General features: G+C 39.3%; 6 protein-coding genes across 7 annotated transcripts; 2 read left to right on the forward strand and 4 right to left on the reverse strand.

Moving 5' to 3' along the window:
* LOC18787429 (uncharacterized membrane protein YjcL) lies at nucleotides 459-3,004 on the reverse strand. Its single transcript, XM_007217934.2, has 6 exons — nucleotides 2,688-3,004; nucleotides 2,182-2,408; nucleotides 1,906-2,016; nucleotides 1,468-1,623; nucleotides 1,004-1,245; nucleotides 459-889 (listed from the first exon to the last, which is right to left on the reverse strand). The coding sequence occupies exons 1-6, from the start codon at nucleotides 2,975-2,977 to the stop codon at nucleotides 566-568; spliced, it is 1,350 nt and encodes a 449-aa protein (XP_007217996.1). The 5' UTR covers nucleotides 2,978-3,004; the 3' UTR covers nucleotides 459-565.
* LOC18784619 (uncharacterized membrane protein YjcL) lies at nucleotides 3,169-6,193 on the reverse strand. The gene is made up of 6 exons (XM_007217912.2): nucleotides 5,762-6,193; nucleotides 5,410-5,639; nucleotides 4,772-4,882; nucleotides 4,438-4,593; nucleotides 3,834-4,075; nucleotides 3,169-3,681 (listed from the first exon to the last, which is right to left on the reverse strand). Exons 1-6 carry the CDS (start codon nucleotides 6,088-6,090, stop codon nucleotides 3,358-3,360), a joined length of 1,392 nt encoding a protein of 463 aa, XP_007217974.1. The 5' UTR covers nucleotides 6,091-6,193; the 3' UTR covers nucleotides 3,169-3,357.
* LOC18784598 (probable RNA-binding protein 18) lies at nucleotides 6,439-8,761 on the reverse strand. Its single transcript, XM_007220670.2, has 5 exons — nucleotides 8,532-8,761; nucleotides 8,109-8,214; nucleotides 7,240-7,313; nucleotides 7,019-7,145; nucleotides 6,439-6,942 (listed from the first exon to the last, which is right to left on the reverse strand). Exons 2-5 carry the CDS (start codon nucleotides 8,109-8,111, stop codon nucleotides 6,670-6,672), a joined length of 477 nt encoding a protein of 158 aa, XP_007220732.2. The 5' UTR covers nucleotides 8,112-8,214; nucleotides 8,532-8,761; the 3' UTR covers nucleotides 6,439-6,669.
* Nucleotides 9,537-12,844, forward strand: LOC18787271 (probable receptor-like protein kinase At5g24010). The gene has a single exon (XM_007219163.2). The coding sequence runs from the start codon at nucleotides 10,045-10,047 to the stop codon at nucleotides 12,505-12,507; it is 2,463 nt and encodes an 820-aa protein (XP_007219225.1). The 5' UTR covers nucleotides 9,537-10,044; the 3' UTR covers nucleotides 12,508-12,844.
* LOC18785774 (deSI-like protein At4g17486) lies at nucleotides 14,483-18,117 on the forward strand. The gene is made up of 4 exons (XM_007220943.2): nucleotides 14,483-15,067; nucleotides 15,665-15,926; nucleotides 16,867-16,934; nucleotides 17,479-18,117. The coding sequence occupies exons 1-4, from the start codon at nucleotides 14,933-14,935 to the stop codon at nucleotides 17,761-17,763; spliced, it is 750 nt and encodes a 249-aa protein (XP_007221005.1). The 5' UTR covers nucleotides 14,483-14,932; the 3' UTR covers nucleotides 17,764-18,117.
* LOC18787541 lies at nucleotides 18,377-20,979 on the reverse strand. 2 transcript variants are annotated; one of them, XM_007218331.2, is made up of 2 exons: nucleotides 20,725-20,979; nucleotides 18,377-19,814 (listed from the first exon to the last, which is right to left on the reverse strand). In XM_007218331.2, the coding sequence occupies exon 2, from the start codon at nucleotides 19,397-19,399 to the stop codon at nucleotides 18,758-18,760; it is 642 nt and encodes a 213-aa protein (XP_007218393.1). In that variant the 5' UTR covers nucleotides 19,400-19,814; nucleotides 20,725-20,979; the 3' UTR covers nucleotides 18,377-18,757. The 2 variants fall into 2 exon arrangements, with proteins under 2 accessions (XP_007218393.1, XP_020412469.1); XM_020556880.1 differs by having other exon boundaries at nucleotides 18,377-19,811; nucleotides 20,725-20,948.

Raw genomic sequence — 21,209 nt, forward strand, 5'->3', positions numbered from 1 at the left:
GGAAGTGATGTATTATAATAATCCTGCATTTGCCTGAGTTTAATTTCCTACTGAAAGCATATTCACGTTCTAATCCATGTTTGTTTATAGCAAACAACGACGTCCTATTTGTGTTGCCTAACGCAAACATAAACAGTTCATATGCAAAAGATAATTAAATGAAGGCTTGAAACGACATGGTTTTGTGTCCCTATTTGATATTTTCATGTGCACAAGATGTGGAGTTAATCATGTTATTTGTATCACATTTGTTGATCTTCTATCCACGGAGATCTGATCACTAACATAGCCTCAAATTAAGAGAAATAGAATTTTCTTGCACACATCATCGCAACCCAAGTTTTTTCTACTTGCATTTGTTTTACAGGCTTTTGGCTTTTAAAAATAAATAAATAAATAAAGAAAAATAGATATGATAGAGACCCATTCAAGATGATGAACATCTCAGACCAAAAAAGATTACGAACACCCACCGTCTCCTGTTAATTACTCATTCTCAATGTCAACGATTTACACGATTGGATGAAAAGAAAAACAAAACGATCGAAAATCGAATTTGCATTTTCTACATGTGTCTGAGGACCATCATTCCAAAACCAATGCCAAGAAACGTTGCAATGGCAACTCCAAAAATGCCTGCAAGGATTGCAGGAACTACCAAAGAATCCCATCCTTTGGCCCTGGCCATTCCACCTGCTGTTGTTGGCCCTCCAATATTGGCATTTGATGCCAACAGTATCGGCTTAAGATCAAAGCGAAATAGCTTTCCCAATCCAAGGACCACGGCGAGATGGACGGTTACTTGAACTAGAGCAAACATGAAAATACTAGGCGCAGTGTTGATCACATTCCATATGCTCCCACTAGCACCTATTACTGCAAAGAATACCTGTTCCGAAGAAAGCCCCATGTTAAGCATACATAGAACGCCGCTGCATGGAAAGTATATCATATTATATTAATAGATGGATGGATAGTTGATTTGAGGTCAATTTTCAGTTACCTGCATCAAGAGCAAAGCAACAGTATCACCGGCAGGTGCAAGGTAAGCGAAATGTGTTGGGAGAACAGTCGCTAAAACGACAACAGTAGCTGTTATTGCTGGTAGGCTACCTCCTTTGATTCCACATAATCCTGTGAGAGATGTGGACGCCTTGCATATCACAAAAGATGTAGCAAGAGCGGTAGCAGTTTCTAGAACAGGCAGCTTCCTCTCATCATTGGACTCCATTTTCATTGAAACATCTGCCAATAATTTCCAGATACGTAAGCAATCTCGGCAGAGATTCTTTTAAGCTGGCATGTCTTAGAGAAATGGCTGGAAAGAACAATTATCATCTGCCAAAGAAGTTCCAGCAGGAAGAGAGAGAGCAGAGCAGAGCATAATTGAGAGATCATACATCATCCAGCTTAACACAATGTATGCAGGACTTGAACTAAATTATATATAGGACGAGAATTTCATACCATTAGTTGATCTTAAGGCCTCAGGAGGTATTTTAGAGGCCAAAGCAAACAACACCATGAAATACAGAGCACAAATAACGTTGTCTGCTGCTACTCCTGCAGCCAAAACCGAAGGGGAGACACCGAGAGCCTCTGAAATCGCAATATAATTAACAGCTACAGAAATCAACCAAAAAGAAAAGGAGAAGAGAAAGAAAACATTTTAGTCATAACTATAAATCAATACAGTGAAAAGACACCAATTCTGAAGTACCAAAATTAAGCTTCAAAGAACACAAGTAAAATCATTTATCCTTAGTTCTAGGATGCAACAAATTGATATTATGATGTTGCTACTTGGAGATCAAGAAAGGTAGTACAATCATATATCTGCACTACTGAATTTCCATAAACATAAGCTGACAGCTTCAAAATTAGCAGGCCAGTCCTGACACTTACATCCACCAATATAGCTACCCATGAGAGCAGCAGCTATTTTCCAATTATCTGAACCAAGTGATCGCATAGGCACCACCAAAAATGCCACTAGAGTTCCAACCATAGTCGCAACTGTAACATACAAGAAGTTACAGGTGATCGGTACCAAATTTGAAGTATATAAGCATTCCAAAGGAACAAAAATGTGAGAAATTCATTTGCATATAGAAAAGCCATAGTCTTTACAATGCTCTCAAACATATTGCCTGTCAAGATTCACAAGCAAGAAAGTATCACCTGATCCAAGCAAGAAAGCTAAGAGCAAAGTCCCCGTGGACCGCATCACACTACGCAAGTCAGCTTGAAACAATAGCAGTGGAATAGCTAATGGTAGAAGGAACTCCAAGACAATGGAATATGCAGGCGCTTCAAAAGGAATTATGCCAAGATTACTTGCTGCAAGCCCAACCAAAGTGCTTACAAGGGCGGCACTCACCATGCCACCGATCTCGGTCTTCTCGGACCTTGCAGCAACTCAAACCAAGTCATTCATTACGAGCACACATGTCCATTTTGAGTAAAATTCTCTTTTTTTACATTAAAACGAAAGAAAAAAAAAATCTTTTCTCTGGGGTCAATTAAGAACTGGGGCATGTTTGATTTGATAGCAAGTATGATTTTTGGACAGTGAATTACCTAAAGCTTAAATCTTTTCTTTTCGTTCTATTATTTTTCGATGACATTTTCTAGGCAACCAAACAGATGTAAGTAACTAAGTGTAAATTGGACCGAAGTGGTATTACCAGAGGCCGAAAGCACCAGTTGCGAACAGAGCGGTCCATAAGCCCCAATGGTCCCCCGGAGCGATGATAGGGTGCCTGAGCTGTGACGTCACCCTCGTTGCCCGACTGAATTTACGGCTCTGAGGAGAGGTCAATGGCCAGAGAAGCGTTTTGTTTATGGTATGAGACAGAAAGGGCCCGGGGTTGACTCTTGTGAGTTTGGGCTTTGATGCCGAACTGTGAACTGAGAGTGAAAGTGATGACGTGGGTATGGCGGGAAGGGAGGGGAGCGGCAATGTGAAAGACGCCATTAATGATTAATCTTGAGGACTGAGACTGAGGTTCCAGCTTTCAGTGTGGGTGGGTGTTGCAGCTCTTCATGTCGTTTGTTCTATTTGGATCCTTCTTGCAATTATGATGACGTGGCAGGTTGAGAGCTCAAGGACAATGCACCCTTGGATCACTTGTGATAATTGTAATTTGAATCTTAACACGTGAGATGTTCTGTCACTCTACGTAAAACTTAATGAGTTGTCTTCTCAAACTCGGTCAATGCCACAAATCTTAATATCCATGCTGTTCAATTACAAATGGGTTTATCTACTTATTTTTCAACTTTCCCACTTTTCTGCCTGCAGGTTCACAAAGGTTACAGGTTTGGAAAATTTCAGGTAATCATCATCGGAGAGCATTACATGTATTTAAGAACTGCCAGCCCGAATGCAATGCCGATGAAAGTTGCAATCGCAATGCCAAAAATGCCTGCAAGAATTCCAGGAACAATCATAGAATTCCACTCTTTGGCCGTGGCCATTCCACAAGCTGTTGTAGGGCCTCCAACATTGGCATTTGATGCTATAAGCAACAACTTCAGGTCAAACCCCAATAGCTTTCCCAATCCCAGGATCACAACAAGATGAACGGCAATCTGGATTAGAGCAAAGAAAAAGATACTAGGAGCAGTGTTAATGACACTCCATATGTTTCCGCTTGCTCCCACCACCGCAAAAAATACCTGTATCTCACAAACAGTTGCCAACAACAAGTCACTTATGACAGATATAAAAGAAATTGAAAATAATGAAAATTTTATCAATTAAGGTGGCTTCCGTGAGATATTAATTGACCAGCAAAATTTGGTTTATGGAAGAAGAGAAAAGTCCTTACCTGCATTAGTATAACAGCCATAGCCTCACCAGTTGGTGCAAGATACGCAAACTGTTTTGGAAATACAGTCGCCAGAGTAACAACAATGGCTGTTACAGCTGGCAGGATGCCTCCTTGGATTCCAAAATATTTCGTGAGATAATGGCCACTCTTGCATATGGCCAAGGACACAGAAAGGGCCGCAGCAGTTTGTATCAGAGGAAGCTTGTTTCCAGGCTCAGAGGATGCATCCTTTCTAATGCCTGCCAATTAGAGTTCCAGCAGTGTCTGTAAGGACATACATCATGTTTGATATTTTAAGCTCATCATAAGACAGGATATACAACATTTTGGCTTTGCAGATACTAAAGAAAAAGAGGTAAAAGTATGGACAAAGTAACATGTGTTTCATGATCAATGTGGCTGGCACACAACCAAAGAATTAGTTTTGGAAAAGAAAAAGGTGGAAAAGTATTTAGCTAAAATATTTTCAAGATTGCATCCATTGAAAATGAAGGAGCTGAACCAATAATTAATCCGCCATGATAGCTACTGGAATTCTTCACCCTCCAGAAAAAAAAAATGGCTGGACAATCATGACATGACAAAGTAGAAGTTTACAAACCATCATCAGATGTTGAAGGCTCAGGAGGTACTTTAGAAGCCAATGCGAACAATGTTGAAAAATATACAGCACAAATGACATTATCTGCGGCTAGCCCGGCAGCTAAAATTGAAGGAGAAACCCCGAGAGCATCAGCTATGGCAACGTAATTGACAGCTACATAAAACCAATTGCAAAAACTTTGTCAGGACTTAGGATATATAACCAACATATGCAAATAGTGGCAAAACTACATCTAATTTCTAGTCTTTTTATAAGAAACTTGGAGGGCGATTACGAAAGGGTTCCAATTTGTGTGTGTGTGTGTAGCTCTATAAGGTGGTAAACAGATTACCTCCACCAATATGTCGGCCCATGAGAGCAGCTGCTATTTTCCAACTATCTTGACCAAGTGATCGCATCGGCACCAAAAGATATGCCACCACTGTTCCAACTGTTGTTGCAACTATATTGTAACAAAAGGGAAAAGACAAATATCAAGACTCGAGAGGTTATAATGAAGAGGAGGCGAAGATCGAAACCAAAAAGCCCATATAAAGTTGACCGCAGAAGTATCATGACTATCCATAAATATTCATTTAATTCATTAATCTGCCCCAATAAAGAACATCATACCTACAGGGAAGCAGTTTTCATGATCACGATCATGGCAATGAAATATAAACTTCCTCAAAAATGCATGACGCCTTAAAAAGGTCAGAACTTTTTACAGCATGAAACTTCCATGGCATGTAATAATCCAAGAAAAATATAAGCTGAAGAAACCAAACACAATAAATCCAAGGATTATACAACATTAGTTATCGAAAGTAAATCATGAACTTGTGTTTACAAAATTTGATAGAACAGGGTGCCTTAAGATTAGAATTAACTTCCTTACTTTATTAAGTTCAATTATTAACAATTTCTCAAACAATAAAAAATCAGAACGAAATAATTACAGAAACAGAAAAGCCATGAACTCAATATTACCGGATCCAAGCAAGAAGGCCAAGAGAAGAGCCCCGGTTGATTTGATCACACGTCGCAAGTCTGCCCTGTACAAGAGCAATGGCACAGCCAGTGGGAGCAGAAACTCCAACACAATCGAAAATGCAGGTGCATTCGATGAAATAATTCCCAAATTACTCGCTGCAAGTCCGATCAATGTGCTCACCAACGCCCCGCTCAATGCCGCCCCAACCTTCGTGTTCTTCTCTGACCTTTTAAAATGGAATTAAAAACAAAAAAAGGAACTCAATTTAGATCAGTTGAGCTGAACTTTGAATTGTTTGGAAACTTGAAAAGCAAAAAGAAAGCTTTTGATTGTGAATTATGTGATCACCAGATACCGAAAGCGCCGGTGGCGAATAGAGCAGTCCAGGTGCCCCATTGGTCGTGAGACGAAATGAGAGGGGCGTTGAGTTGGAATCTGACGGCTACAGATCGATCTCCCAGATTAGGAGGAGCCGGAGGAGAGAGAAAGCTCTGCCTTCTGTTATTCAACGGATCAGCTACCGAACTACTGCTGGTGATGGTGCTGGGTGAGGGGGAGACACGGACACTCAGACTCGGGTTTTGGCGGGTAGACAAATTTGACCGTTGAAGTGCCGGCAAAGCTGGACGAGGAGGAGGAGCAGGTACGATTGAGAGCCTCGATGTCATCGTAGCCATCGGAAACAGATTAATTTCTGATTGAAGCTGAAAACTTGAAAGTTGTTTGTTTGGGAGTGTACTCTACTCTCGGTCAAGGAGTCATTGACTTCACTCTCATTAATTTTTGAGAGCTCAATATAATCACCCAAATTTAGCAAATTCTAAACTTTTTAAAATGTTCTTTTGTTTTTAATAAAAGCTTTGATGAATGCTCATTAGCACTAATTACACGTTTAATTACAATTTAGCCAAAAAAAGGAGACCAAGTCCAAGATTGACCAGCAAAGACATACTCGATTGATTACTTTCCATATCTTTGTCTGCCCTCTTGTGGATCCGTTAGTCTCAACGTCATTGAGCCTTACCTTCGATCAAGAAAAAGCCTTCTTAAACCAACTAAATAATTCCAACAGCTGAGCAAATTCTGTGGTTGACAATTTAGTCATTTTGTATTACATCTCATGTTTTGATAAATCCTGAAACTGAATCAAGTGTATTGTGTTCAATTCTGGCAAGTTTCGATTAATTACAACTTGAAATTGAGCAAGATTTAGCGCCGTAGTTTGTTAACTTTTGCCAGATGGATGATCAGCAATATCACTGCAAAGATGTGTCAGTTTGCTTCTGCTTCTTGGCGCTAAAGCCCTCCTCTTCCAAGGCTTTCAATTTGTTCTTGATTGCTGCTATTTTCGAGCTCCGACTCGTCTGTCCTGAACTACTACCAGAAAGGCTTGTTTTGGTTGCCTCGCCCGCTCCTTTTGAAGAATTTTCTGCTGCTTCTACCGCGTACTTCTCACTGGAAACGCGAACAACCAATGGGCGTCCACAAGCTAGTCTCCCATGCATCTTCTCCTTGGCCAATTTTGCTTCCTGCATGCTTACTTTAACGGTGGGAATCAGGAATTGCTTGAAATCTAACTAATAAGAAAGCAAGCAACTTACTTACCTCTTTGCTGCTATACTGGATGAAAGCAAAACCCCGTGGCTCTCCACGTTTTCGGCCACGAGTGTGCCACAAAAAGTCCTCAGTTACAATCTTCCCAAATGGAGAAAACATCTTAATTAGAGCAGCCCTGGAAAATGCAGGAGCATGATCATATTAATTATCACGGCTACTAGAGCAACAAAGATTCAATATTTGGTTGGGTATTCCAAAGGTTTACTTACTCCGTTATCCTCAGATCAAGGTTACCAATGTAGATTTTGCTTTCACTATTTTCATCACCAGAACCATTAGGATCCTGCACTTATCCATCACAACCCAATTCAGGATTCTGTAATGCCATCTAGCACCAAATATGAAATATCTAATAAAAACTATTCCGACATGTTGCTGAGATTGTATAATATGTTTATACTGATGGTTCTCAAACAGCAAAGTGTCCGAATAGTAATCACTTTATTCTCTTTTTATTTTGCAAAGCAATCATTTTCAAGCTGAATCCGGTGGACAAGCTTCCTTCGGGCCATACAGAAGTGCCAAACTGGTAATCTTGGTTACCCGAATATATCCCATCACCTCGGATTCCACTGTCAGGTCCATGTTTCCAGTCCAATGTTCATATAGATATCAAGGGCCATTTTGCATTCACTAACCACCACAGGCAGCCCCAGACAGGGGCCACATAGATACATGACTCCCCCAACCCACACAGTCACAGAAACATAAACAAATTGCTAGAAATATCAAAAAGTGTTTACCGTGGGGAAAAAAGAAGAACCTTTACAAAAGCAAAGTCTTTTTCAATCCATAGACTCTCTCTCTCTCTCTCTCTCTCTCTCTCTCTCTCTCTCTCCAAATTCTAGTTCTAACAACTACCGAGATTAAAGAACACAACAATGCAATAACTGAAAGGCTACTGTCAGAACAAGTACAGAAAAAACAAAACCAAGGAAACTAAAGCAAATGTGGGAAGAATGGGCATGAGAAAAGCCACATATGCTGCATATCCTAACGGAAAGATGGTTCTAAACATACACCTTAAAAAGGTTTTAAAAAGAGGAAAAAAAGAAAATGCCTTTGAAAATAAGTTTACCATGATACAAAAAAGGGAATATGATGAGAATTCAAGTTCCAGCAGGACCAGCACACAAGCATAAACGAAGCTTCTGAAATTTAGAGCATCAAACTCTGCGTGCAACCTGCATGTAATTAACAGTAAGAGCTCTCTTCACTCAGATAATGTACTAAAAATTTGAACTTGAACCATATTAAACAAAATTCCTGCCTAATCCAGTGTTGCCCCTTCATTCGAGTTCCTCAAAGAACAAATTTTTATGGTAATAAGGCTAAAGTAATTTGAACATCAATATATGATCCTGGCCTATAGCCATGATTCATGACAATGAACTCAGATTTTCATGAACCTACTCTAAACTGTGAATAAGACATTGATCTGAGACGAAACCCTAGATATAAAAATCTGAAATTGAAAATTTGAAGCGTAATTGGTACCTACCTGCTACGTGAACAAAATCAAGAGCGAACCGGTTGTCTCAGAGAGTCGAGGGTAGAGGATAGCGAGATGGAACGAAGCAGAGACAGATTATCAGGCAAAGGAAAGCTGCGCTGATGCTTCGGTTTCGAATGTAAGAACAGAAACACGGGGAAAACTGTAAAACGACATCGTGCTCCAATTAATAAGTAAAAAGAGTTTTAAATACTTTTTCACTTTTTTATTTCCCGGAAATGTATGTTGTGATCTTATATTTTATTTATTTCGACCGAAAAAACAGAATCTTATATTTTATTTAACGAATTAATGGTAATTTTCTTGACAAAACAATATATATATATATTTTAATATTTGGAGAAGAAGACTGACTCGTGTGTGTAAAGAGGCAAGGACACTACTTTGATTAACTGATATAACTCATATCTACAAATTAATTATGATTTTTAAGGCAAAGACAAAGTTGATGTCTTATTAGAGAGAGGTGTCAATTTATTACTTGGAAGGTCATAAGAAAATGGCATCCACCCAGCCACCACCAACCTGAATCATATTTTCAACGATATTGGGCCACCACCATGAATCTATGATTGAACACCTATAAAGTTTGGGATGTTTTTAAAGAGCATAAATACAAGACTCGTGTATTCAACTTTAATTTCTATGGTTATGTATGCTCTATCTGTTCTTCACCAAAGACGGAAAATGATGAAAGAAATTTGGAGAGTGGCTCTTTCTTTGGACCTACCCAAACTTTTGAGCACATGAAGCCCCCCTTCGTGAAATTGGAAGATGAAAGTGACGCTAACATTTCAGATACTCAGTGGCTCTATCACTTGCAAATTTCACTGAGCTGGCATGCATCAACCCTTTCAGTGTGTGTGCCTTTCAGTGTGTGTGCAGATTAAATTTCACTTTCTAACCAGTTATGTATAATATATGGTTTCATTAAGTCAACATACAACAAGAGAAAAAAAGGAGGGGGTAAGAAAAGATGAACAAATAAAATAAATGCTAGGGGTCGGGCTCTTTTATACATTAATAGAAGGGACCCTTGGATTGGGTTAGCTTTCAAATATCCTAAAAACAATCATGAAAAAATCACAAAGAGAATGTGAGAATTAGGTCTGAGTATTGCAGCATTTGCATATAGAATCATGAGAAACATAGAAGAAGACAGAAAGCCTTGACCTTTTTTGGCAGTGGATATCACAAGGGAGGGGGGAGCATGCAAAACCATATAGCCTGCAAAATGCAGCTCAGCATTTCCTTCTGGAAGTCATATAATTCTACCCACTTGGCCAAAAATGTCAAAAACAAACACAGCTTTGTCCACAAGATAAGAACGGTCCAAAATCTTCAATATAAAATAATTTTTTTCTCAACACTTCACTTCCATTAGTCAAGGCCTCTGTGCTGTGACTCTGTTTCTCCGCAAACCCAACAATTTGTCTTCCACTCTTCACTCTCATGAGCTCCAGCTCTTGAACCTCTTCAAGACCCCAAAAAGCCTCCTTCCATGGAGACCAAAAACCTTCACTTTCTCTCTTTAACTCTCCTCTCCCTCCTCCACTTCTCAGCCTCTTTCACCCCCTTAGACAACTATCTCCTCAACTGTGGTTCACTGTCCAACACCTCGCTCTTCAACCGGGTCTTTGCTGGAGATTCCTACAAACCCGGGTCGGGTTCCATTTCGCTCACCAACCAAAACCCACCTCCCAATTCACCCGCCCTTTACCACACAGCAAGAGTTTTCAAGAGAATTTCAAGCTATAGCTTCGGCATCAAGAAATATGGGACTCACATGGTACGTTTCCATTTCTCACCGTTTGTTGCTCAAGGTTTCGATTTGAAAGCTGCAAACTTCAGCGTTTCCGTTGATAGGCTTGTGCTGTTGACTGATGTACATGTTAGAGATAATGTGCTTAGAGAATATATAATGAAAATTGATACAAATGTGCTTGAAATTGTGTTTACGCCTCTGGACAACTCGGGTTTTGCATATGTAAGCGCAATTGAAGTTTTTTCAGCACCTGAGGACCTTATTGTTGATTATGGAGCTAAATTGGTGAGTGCCGATATAGTTGAATACAAGAATCTTTCTTCCCAGGTTTTAGAGACCATTTATAGGATTAACGTTGGAGGTTCCAAATTGACCCCTTTTAATGATACTCTGTGGAGGGATTGGGTCCCTGATGTGGATTATCTTGTCCTGAAATCGGCTGCAAAGCGTGCCTCCACCAGTCATATTCCAAATTATCAGAGAGGAGGTGCAACTCGAGAGATTGCCCCTGATAATGTTTATATGACTGCTCAGGAGATGAATAGGGATAAGGCAATTACAGATGCAAGGTTCAATATCACATGGGAATTTCCAGTGGGTTCAAATTCTGGGCATTTAGTTAGATTGCATTTCTGTGACATTGTTAGCCCTGCACTTAACTTGCTGTATTTTAATATATATATCAATGGGTATGCTGCATACCGAGATGTCGATCTATCGGTACTGGCAACCAATGAACTTGCATCTCCACTCTATATTGATTTTGTTGTCGATTCAGATGTTTCGGGGGTTATACAAATTAGCATTGGTCCTTCTGATCTGAGCAGTTCTGTGAGGATGAATGCTATATTGAATGGGGCAGAGATCATGAGAATGGTGAATGTTTCCCATTTACAGACTGAAGCTGGTTCTAAGAAGAAAAGTATATGGATTTTGGTGGCTACAGTTGTTGGAGGCTTTGTTATTCTGTGTTTTGCAGTTGTTGCATTTCTGCTTGCTTTGAAACGCAGGAAGAAGAAACTGAAACCTGCACCTGCAGAAAGTGTGGGTTGGACACCTTTACGCATATATGGAGGTAGTTCACACAGTAGAATGTCTGAAAGGACAGCACTTGCATCTCCAGGCCCAAATGGATATCATTTCTTGAAAATCCCTTTTGCTGAGTTACAATTGGCAACGAACAATTTCGATAAAAATCTAATTGTAGGCTCTGGTGGTTTTGGCATGGTTTATAAAGGGGTCCTAAGGGACAATACAAAGGTTGCTGTGAAGAGAGGGGTGCCTGGATCTAGGCAGGGCCTTCCAGAATTCCAGACTGAAATAACTGTTTTGTCTCAAATTCGGCATCAACATCTTGTATCACTTGTTGGTTATTGTGAAGAACAGTCAGAAATGATACTTGTTTATGAATACATGGAAAAGGGGCCCTTAAAGAAACATTTGTATGGTTCGGGGCTTCCACCTTTGTCTTGGAAGCAACGACTTGAAATATGCATTGGATCAGCAAGGGGTCTTCACTACCTTCATACAGGTTTTGCTCAAGGAATCATTCACCGTGACATTAAATCAACTAATATCTTGCTTGATGAGAATTATGTGCCTAAGGTGGCTGATTTTGGTCTTTCAAGATCAGGCCCGTGTCTCAATGAAACCCATGTAAGTACTGGCGTTAAAGGTAGTTTTGGGTATCTTGATCCTGAGTATTTCCGGAGGCAGCAGCTTACTGATAAGTCAGATGTTTATTCATTTGGGGTAGTGCTCTTTGAAGTTCTTTGTGCTAGACCTGCTGTTGATCCATTGGTTGACAGGGAGCAGGTGAATTTAGGTGAATGGGCAATGCAATGGCAGAAGAAGGGTATGCTTGAGAAAATTATTGATCCCCATCTTGTTGGACAGATCAAACCAGGCTCTTTGAAAAAGTTTGGAGAAACGGCAGAGAAATGTTTGGCTGAATATGGTGCTGATAGGCCAACCATTGGTGATGTACTATGGAATTTAGAATATGCTCTTCAGCTTCAGGAATCTCGACCGCAAAGAGAAGTGCATGAAGACGGCGATATCAATGAGCTTCCAACAAATACAATTGTTCCTGGAGATCCAGCTACCAATGCAAGAACAGAGGAAGGTGATGGTAATGGTAGTTTAGAGATTAATACAAGCCAAGTTTTTTCTCAATTGATGACCAACGATGGTAGATAGCTTTAGGCTTGTGCATCAATATACAATCAATACCATACAAGAATTTTAAAGATCTCCACTTTAGCACTACCACTGAGACAAAACTTAGAGGTATCTTTCTGAGGTTTTTACTACTATTAAAATTTTCTCATTTTTCTTTTGGTTGCTTTTAATCCTTTTATCACAATTATCATCCGACACTTTGTAATGAATTTCTGAGTTATATCTTTCCTACTGTCAAGATGTTGTAGTATTTTCTTCTTTCTATCTTATTGTTGTATCTTGTATGTAACTGAAAGAATTACAGAAACTGCTCATGTTTGCTGTCTGAAATGTATAATGTATTTTTGTTTTTGCATTTCTGGGTTTTCAAGTACCAAACCCGCAAAGCTACAAGTTCTATTTACACACAGAAGAGACTGTGAATCATAGGAAGCTTGCATATTTTCAAAAGTAAAATTCCTAGCTGGCGAACTAGCTGTTCTGCACTACACTAGACGCAAGAATCTTTCTCACTTTTTGCGGTTCTGGTTTTTCTCTTAAAAAGCAATTTGTGCTGCCATCTATAGAGTTCTTAAATGGTTGCGAAGAAAACGAAAATATAATGAGCGGAAAGTAATGCCAATTAGGCCCTAAGTCCAGCTGGAAGCTAAAATGTCGTTAATGGTGCATTAGGTTTGCTGAAGCAATCTACCAAATCTGTGTAATATGGTGAGAGTGAGAGAGTGGGATTTGGTCTCCCCACTCAAAAGTGTTGATCCTAAATCATTAATTTAGTCTCATCACTAAATATATAATACTTAAACTGTTAAACATTTCTCTCTGTCTCTAATTAGATTAAAGTACATCATTTTCATACCTACTGTACTGACCTCGTCTTTGTATAGTGTAGCCTAGCCACCATCATTTTCAAATTTGGCGTCTATTTTGAACCCTGGCCTTTATAGTACTTCACTACTGACATACATACGAGTAGTCATTGAACATATTTGTAGCTGAGGTGAGATCCATATCAAATACAGCATCGACATCTGAATAGTCGATATCGTGTCGATATGAATCTCACCCCAATTACAATAAAATAGGATCCCCCAAATATAGAAAGAGAGTATGGCTTACTTTGAATATATAGCTTGTGAACATAGAGGATCAACATATTTTTCTTCTCTTTCACACATGCATGCAGTTGATGAAGTCCCCAGAATGTGATCCGATGATAAGATTGTGATCAGATATGAATCTGAGCTCATGGCATTTGTACCAAAATACAGGGATAAGATCCAATAAGAATATTGATGATGGGCGATTACCAGGCAATTATTGATGATGATGTAAAAATTCAATTTCAAATATATATATATATATAAGTAACACGTATCACCTACAGAAAATCGTATCTCACGTCACGTTTATATTTTTAATTAAAGATTAAGTGTGTGTGTGTGTGTGTGTTACTCAAACTAAGTTGTAAATAGAAGTCAAATTCGAAACCTTGGTTTGTGGCATCGTTTACCTTTCAAGTTTTTGAGAAAGACTTTTGAGTTTGACACCCACACCACAAACATTACTAATAAAAACACAACGAGGAATTCTTGCGTTGGGCGAGTTATATGCCTAATTGTGTCGCAAATGGGAAATATCTTACATCACCGACGTCGACGCGACAGAAACAAAATATACCGAAGATTTTTATTACAAAGGATCCTTTGTAGTTCAAATTGTCATTTTCACTTGAGTTTATGTGTTGAATCTCAACTTCTCAAACTGCTGATACCCTTGTCCGTGGGAAAACACGAATAAGGGTATTACGGTCATTTTGAAAATAAAGCAGTCGGTGTGTTAACCGTTAATAATTGCGTGGCGTTGTACGTAGGTCCACTTATCCAAGTCGGGCTAATCATAACTCGATACGCTAACCACAGTGGCAGACAGTTGTGCTAATTGCTGTCGATTCCGTAATTTCCTCAAACTTCCGGGGTCTGTTTCATTTATGAAATACCCCTCCGCGAATAAAAAACAGACAAAAAAATGCCACTCACACAGACACAGTCCGTGAAAATTTACAACCAGATTCTGAATTTTGCTTCCACACACGGAAGTCATAATAAACACACACTCTCTCTCTCTCTCTCTCTCTCTCTCTCTGCCTGAGTTGATGAAATAAACCAGTTTAACGAGAAGACGAGAAAAAAGAGAGAGATTAAAAAAAGAAGAAAGAAAGAGAGAGTTACAGAGAAATTTAGCAAATCGAGGCGAGGGTATTCAAATCAGAAGTCGTAATCGCTGAGGCAGCGAAAAGTGGTGGAGTTTTGTTTGAATTAAAGTGAATAATTTCATTTCCACAGAGAGATATAGAGAAGGAGAAGAGGGGTAGGGTTTCTGATTTGAATTGGAGAGGGAGGGGGAGTTTCGGTTAGGGATAGAGATAGGGTTTTTGGTGAAGAAGATGACGGAGGTGGTACTGCATATATATGACGTGACGAATAGTGGATCGGACAAAACGAACAGCACTATTCTCCAGATCAACAAGATCTTCAAGGACGGTATCGGCCTCGGCGGTATCTTCCACAGCGCCATACAGGTTCTCTCTCTCTCTCTCTCTCTCTCTCTCTCTCTCTCTCTCTCTCTCGTCTACTCTCACACATGCACATGTATGCATGTATGTAATCCGAAAGTACACATGTAATGACTAGTTGGCTGGTGTAATCTTGGAGTGCTGTGAATTTATAGGAGAGATCTAGGGTTTTTGACCTTCCCTTTGGTTAAGGCAGTTGGGAATTTTGACTTTGATTCTTGTGTATTTATTATATATTGGTTGGAGAAATGACCTGTGTGTTCACTCTGATTGAATGCCTAGGGTTTATGTGGTTCTCAGTTGTCACTGATTTGCTTAATTTATTGTATATCTTTGATGGAGATTTAATCTGAATAATGAAATTTTGCAATTTAGTGATATTAGATTTTCCCTGGATTTTAAAGTACGGAGGTGTGGTTGAGTTCAGCTTGATCCTGGGTGCTCATTAGTTGCTGATTTGCTCAATAGATGTTTCTCAGTATGATGGAAGTGCCTTTTTGTTGAGTTTTCATTGCTTATGTTTTCAAAGACAAACATTATTCTTGTGTGGTATTCTTTATAGTACAAAGATCTGATCAGAATTGTTTATGCTTTATTGGATAGGTTTATGGAGAGGATGAATGGTCATTTGGGTTCTGTGAACAAGGATCTGGTGTTTTTAGTTGCCCTTCCGGAAAAAATCCTATGTACACCTATCGTGAATGCATCACCCTTGGAACCACAAATTGTTCAATTTTCAAGGTTAACCAAATCTTGAGGGAACTCAGTAGAGAGTGGCCTGGGTATTCATATGACCTGTTATCAAAAAACTGCAACCACTTTTGTGATGAGTTCTCTGAAAGGCTTGGGGTGCCAAAGCTTCCAGGTAACGTTATGGGATCTGTTATTTTACCAGCAATTCTCAAGCTTAATGCTTTTTTCTTGCAATTGAAAGATTACTTGACCAAACGTAAGTACAAGGGTCAATGATGTGTCAGTGTCCAAGTTGATTGCCTGATAGATGGTGTATGTTCTATTGGAACATTCTGATAGATAATTTAATTAGTTGCCTTAGTGTGACTCCCTTTTGTTTGATGGGTTGGCTATTGATATGCAAATTGGTTGTTGGTCCAAATCTCTGTTGGTTTACAATCTTGAGATAAATGTATATAGTTGTTTCCGGACTTGATGAGTTTAAGCTATTTCTTGTGAGTAAAGAAGATTTTTGTAGCCAACCCTTGGAGAGCGGAACAGGCCGATTAATTAGTCTTATTTAGTCAGTTCATATCATTGTCTTTCTATTTATATATTGATGTCATGTTTGAAAACTATGTCCTATTAGAATTTGACCTGCACATATACTTTGTCTTGGAAAATGTGCTGTTAAAGAGGCACTCATGCCCCCTTGCTCCATTGCTTTAGTTGACATTATTGATAATGTATTGAACCTGCAAGCTTTGTTTCAAGTATGATTTATCTGTGTCTTGTACAATGTGCACTTTGTGTCTGTTTTTACATTATGCTTACTGCTTTTTTGGTTGACTAGTACCAGAAATTGTTGTGGTTTATGTATTCTTTTCATATATTATCATGAGCTTGAAGATACGAACGTAGCAAAGGTGATCGATATAGCTAATTTTATATTGAGTTTTCTTCTAAATTGGTCGTGTGTGTTACGGGGGATGGGGGGTTTGGGTGTATGGGTTTTTGGGGGAGATGAGAAGGTTAAGTTGTGAAGTTATGATCTTAGTGTTACTGTGCCTTTGGATTTGAAAATGGAGTTGTAAATTACTATCTGGCATGCATTCTTATAGCTTCTTCCACAGGTTGGGTTAATCGTTTTGCCCATGCTGGTGATGCTGCAATGGAAGTAGCGGGTAATACAGCAATACGGGTGAGTAATTTATGCAGAATGCACTATTGTTATAATATCCCTGAAGAAAAACTTATCTTTCAGAGCCATTTATGCTCCTTGAAGTCTGTCATTACCAATTCATTGGATCCTCTTCTGTAAAAGTACTGATTCTAATCCATACTTTAACTCTGGTTTTCATTGCCTATCATGTGCTTAGTGCATACATTGATTCAATTCAAATTTTCAAGCTTGTGGTTGCAGGCAACCAACCTTAGGTTTTTTAGTGAGCCAAGTAAATAAGATACTTGACATTTTTATCTTTCTTGGGAAGGGGCAAATCCACAAGAGTCCCATGCAGAGGCTATCGTTACTGTTGTTTTTAATTTGAAGTTACCTACGTATGCCCTACTATGTTTTCTGTTTTGCCTGAACTTGTAGTGGCTTTAGATGTGGCTTAACCCTTATGTTCTCAATCTTAATTTGTCTGCAATCTAGTGTGCCCAGCAATTTATTTATGATAATTTTTTATACTTCTGGTTGCTTGAGTGCATATATGTCTGATAGTTTTCTTGGGTTGTTGCAGTTGAGACAAGCCAAGACAGAGATTGTATCTGCTAGCAAAGTGGCATATCGTTTCCTTGCCGGTGTTACTAACAACGCCATTGCTGCTCCTGAGTCTCCTGGAAATTCAACCAGAGGCACTCCTAGATTTCAAGCAGCTTGGTTTAAAAACCTAATCACTACAGGAGCAAAACCATCCAGTAGTACAGAAATTGAGAATAAGGAAGAGGATGTACTTCGGCACCACCAGCAATCAGATGCAGAGTCGCCGCCGCGGCAGAAATCATATACATGGCGTACCACTTGAGATTGTAACTCCAAGGACATGTTACCATGTGTACCGCTAGTTAAATTCATTGGGTATCAATGAAAATTTTCTTTTGTCGCTGAACAGAATTATGCCCATTCATCCGCCCAAACTGGAGTATATATATTCAATAGATTGCCCAACTTGTAGTTGCTTTATTACATGATTGATTGATTGATTTCCGTGGAGTTAGGAAAGCACTTATGAATGTGTTTGGCCAAGTTTGATCATCGGCTCTGTATTATCAGAGCCCTAGCTCTCAGTGGGGAAAACTATCCACTACCGTTGTAAGAGACGTCATCTATATTTGACTGGTTTGGTGATTTAAATGGATTTTATGAATATGAGTTCATAACCATACAAGTACACTCTTCACTAAAACAATTGTCTCGAGAATCTACGGTCCATTCAAGTGAGACCAAAGTGATAATTAACTCATTGTCTAAGCAAGGATGGCTATTGTATTTTTATTTGTCATGCATAATGCGAAAACTAACGCTATAGGCATCATCCCTTCTGTACGACGAGACCCTAGACGAAACCAGGGAAACTGAGAAGAAAGGTTGAGGCCAGGGTCAGGCCAAAATCACCAACAACATTGGCAACAAGCAACTCTTTGAAATAACAAATTATTATTAGCAGCATGCCTCAATCGCATCGAAACTGGAAATTCGTTGATAACAGTACGTCATACACCAGAAAATATCTGAACATAATTCACGATTGAAACTACACTAGTTTAATAATACACTCCACAAAAACATCAGAAAGACGAGTCAGCTTACACTGCACGTAAAAATATCGCAGCCTCTAGAAGAGAACATAAGAAGAAAAACGAAAGAGCATGTCATGCAACATTGTCCAAGCTGAAGAAGATACGTTTACCAGATAAACCACTTAAAACACATTTGTGAAATTATATACAGAACATCATTATCGAAATTCAGCCAACGCGCCTCTTCCAGTAACATGACAACTTCACTGAAATGTCCGTCTACCGTCTTAGCATTCCATCAAGCACCATTGTGCCTTCATGTGCTTCCTCTGCAATCTGAAGAGATGAAACAGCTTGTGCTGCAATGAGACCAGCAGCGAATCCCGTAGTCCCCCAACCTGCTTCCTCACAAAATTGTTCATGGTAATCTCTTCCATAAGGCCCAGATGAGAACGACAATTGACTGTTCCCCAAACCACCCCACTTGCATCCCGATCTGTAAGCATTAGAGACCCACCCAATCCTTTCAAGTGAACACTTTGCAGAGTCCTGATAAGGAAAGCATGCCCTCCGTCCAGCCATAAAGATGTCAATATCGCCAGGACAATCCCAAGGATTAAGCACTTCGTCTTTGTTCAGAACAATTTCACATGTCTCATCTGAGTCTTCACCAAGTAGAACATGCAGCGCAACAGCCTCGGCAATTGCAGCACCTTCTTCATCAAGCCTCTGTTGCTCTTCTTTCTGCTTTTGTTTTTTCTTTTCTAGTTCAGAAATGATGGCAGCCGAAGTAGCAAGGGCTTTCTCCAAGCGCCTCTTCTTTTTCTCAGCCTGTTTTTGACGATCCAACTCGTCCTTCACCTGCTTCTTCTTAACTTTTCTCACAACAGGTTGCAGTTTATTACACTCCATGTTATCCATTCAGATTAACGACCTCTAAACAGATGCCTTTGTTTAACTTTTCTTTCAGAATTCCTCTAAAGTGTATACATTTCCCTATAACTGTGTTCCCTTACTTTTCTATATTACTAAATAAATTTAATTAATTTTCTTGTTGAAAACTAATATATTACTATAATCCTGACAGCTACACCCACTCAGGTCTGTAGGAGTACCTCATTTTGCGAACGATGCAATCCCAGACAGAAACAACAGGCGACAACAGAAGGGAAAATTGATATGCACTCACAGATCCACCCCTTGGCATCATTCTTCCTAATTTCCCACAACCTTTGCATTTACCCATCTGGAGCATACTAAAAGAACTGATCATCAAATACCAATTGTCGAAGCAATAATCAAAATCTGTTCCAAACAGCTCACATGGTCTTCACTGCTGCAGAGAAAGTAAAAAGTCATGATTGAAACGAAAACTTCTACCCTGGTACACATGTTTAGATGCACACAAAAGTATAGATATATGACCTATGAGAAACAGGTACACACACATGCTGTAAAACGCAGGCAACATATATCAGGGATAACTCCCTTAATATAGTTGTCATAATTTAAAGTGAAGTCAAACTTCCCGGGAAAGAGACCTATCTAACCTAAAATTAGATCTAAATAACATCACCTGAGACCTCACAATCAAGCTAGATAAAAAAAATCTTCAAAAATCATTGAATTAACAATCCTTTAAAAAACGTGTACGATATCCATCTAATCCTTGCTAGTGACAAAGCTCTGAACCCAGAGTAGGCAAAGGGTTCGCAAAAACAAGAGATACCCAGTGAGTCAACTCGAAACACAGCTTCAATTACGAATACCAAGGTCCTGAGCAAATCTAAACCAATCCAATCTTCCATTATATTGGTGAGATGATGGAATAAGACCAAACCGATGAATAATTTATCACTCAATTCAATAACTGGGGAGCTAAAGAACAAAATCACAAAACAGAGGCCAAATTTCAGACCATCAATTGAACTTTCACTCAATTTTCTCTTCATCCAAACAGATGGTGGTATCTAATTTGTTCAAATCCGCACTTCACCAAATAGATCCGCACAAAAAATCAACATAGTTACAACAGTTCATCACAAATCCATACGTACAATCGTGTGATCTATATATCAGTTCCGATACAGAAACATCAAATTCTAACAGTATTAACCACTTCCATAAAAATCAGATCCAAAAACCCATTAATTTAGAAACATAAATCGAAACCAAATATCAACAATTAAATGCAAATATAGATACACGAAATTAAAGACGATGAGTGGGAGAGAGAGAAAGCAAACCAGGTTAGAATGAGAGCTAGAGGAAAAGGCCTCGAGCTTTGTAAGTCATCCGTGGCAAGCAGAAACCGGAAGAAATTGGAAGCGTTTGGATCCAGAGAAACAGAGTTGTGTAAGAAACGAAAGTGAAAATTTCGTAACAGAGGGAAATAACCGACCACATAGAAAGAGAGAGAGTGAAGGGGGTAATCGTGTAAATTACGAATGGGACGGCGACGCGTGGGGGGAAGATGGCCCGAGTTGGTCTGAAGGGTAAATCTAGAATATCTGACTTTTCTTTGTCTTTTGGATTAGGTTGGGGCCTGGTTGGCTGGCTCTATCGAAATCCATGGTGTCACTTGCTTTCCGTCAAAATATTTCTATTGGCTTATTTATTTGACGGCTCAGATTATAGATCTGAAAACACTTTGTCTTCAGATCCAACGGCTTGGACTAGCTACATGAATAAGAAGGTAGGACTGTGATTTGGTAATGGCAAACCTGGGCCT

The sequence above is a fragment of the Prunus persica genome, chromosome G2 (assembly GCF_000346465.2).
Source record: "Prunus persica cultivar Lovell chromosome G2, Prunus_persica_NCBIv2, whole genome shotgun sequence".
NCBI lineage: Eukaryota > Viridiplantae > Streptophyta > Magnoliopsida > Rosales > Rosaceae > Prunus > Prunus persica.

What these genes read in the sequence shown, in the direction of transcription:
- LOC18787429 (XM_007217934.2), bottom strand. Translation starts at nt 2,977, where the DNA reads ATGGCGTCTTTCACATTGCCGCTCCCCTCCCTTCCCGCCATACCCACG. An exon ending in GGGTAGCTATATTGGTGGAT is followed by an intron (nt 1,624 to 1,905) that starts GTAAGTGTCAGG and finishes TGATTTCTGTAG; the next exon opens with CTGTTAATTATATTGCGATT. An exon ending in TTGCTTTGCTCTTGATGCAG is followed by an intron (nt 890 to 1,003) that starts GTAACTGAAAAT and finishes TCTTCGGAACAG; the next exon opens with GTATTCTTTGCAGTAATAGG.
- LOC18784619 (XM_007217912.2), bottom strand. Translation starts at nt 6,090, where the DNA reads ATGGCTACGATGACATCGAGGCTCTCAATCGTACCTGCTCCTCCTCCT. An exon ending in ACCGGCGCTTTCGGTATCTG is followed by an intron (nt 5,640 to 5,761) that starts GTGATCACATAA and finishes CCATTTTAAAAG; the next exon opens with GTCAGAGAAGAACACGAAGG. An exon ending in GCCTTCAACATCTGATGATG is followed by an intron (nt 4,076 to 4,437) that starts GTTTGTAAACTT and finishes TCTAATTGGCAG; the next exon opens with GCATTAGAAAGGATGCATCC.
- LOC18784598 (XM_007220670.2), bottom strand. An exon ending in CTTGATCTGAGGATAACGGA is followed by an intron (nt 7,146 to 7,239) that starts GTAAGTAAACCT and finishes TGCATTTTCCAG; the next exon opens with GGCTGCTCTAATTAAGATGT. An exon ending in TCCAGTATAGCAGCAAAGAG is followed by an intron (nt 6,943 to 7,018) that starts GTAAGTAAGTTG and finishes GTAAGCATGCAG; the next exon opens with GAAGCAAAATTGGCCAAGGA.
- LOC18787271 (XM_007219163.2), top strand. Translation starts at nt 10,045, where the DNA reads ATGGAGACCAAAAACCTTCACTTTCTCTCTTTAACTCTCCTCTCCCTC.
- LOC18785774 (XM_007220943.2), top strand. Translation starts at nt 14,933, where the DNA reads ATGACGGAGGTGGTACTGCATATATATGACGTGACGAATAGTGGATCG. An exon ending in TCTTCCACAGCGCCATACAG is followed by an intron (nt 15,068 to 15,664) that starts GTTCTCTCTCTC and finishes TTTATTGGATAG; the next exon opens with GTTTATGGAGAGGATGAATG. An exon ending in TGGGGTGCCAAAGCTTCCAG is followed by an intron (nt 15,927 to 16,866) that starts GTAACGTTATGG and finishes CTTCTTCCACAG; the next exon opens with GTTGGGTTAATCGTTTTGCC.
- LOC18787541 (XM_007218331.2), bottom strand. Translation starts at nt 19,399, where the DNA reads ATGGATAACATGGAGTGTAATAAACTGCAACCTGTTGTGAGAAAAGTT.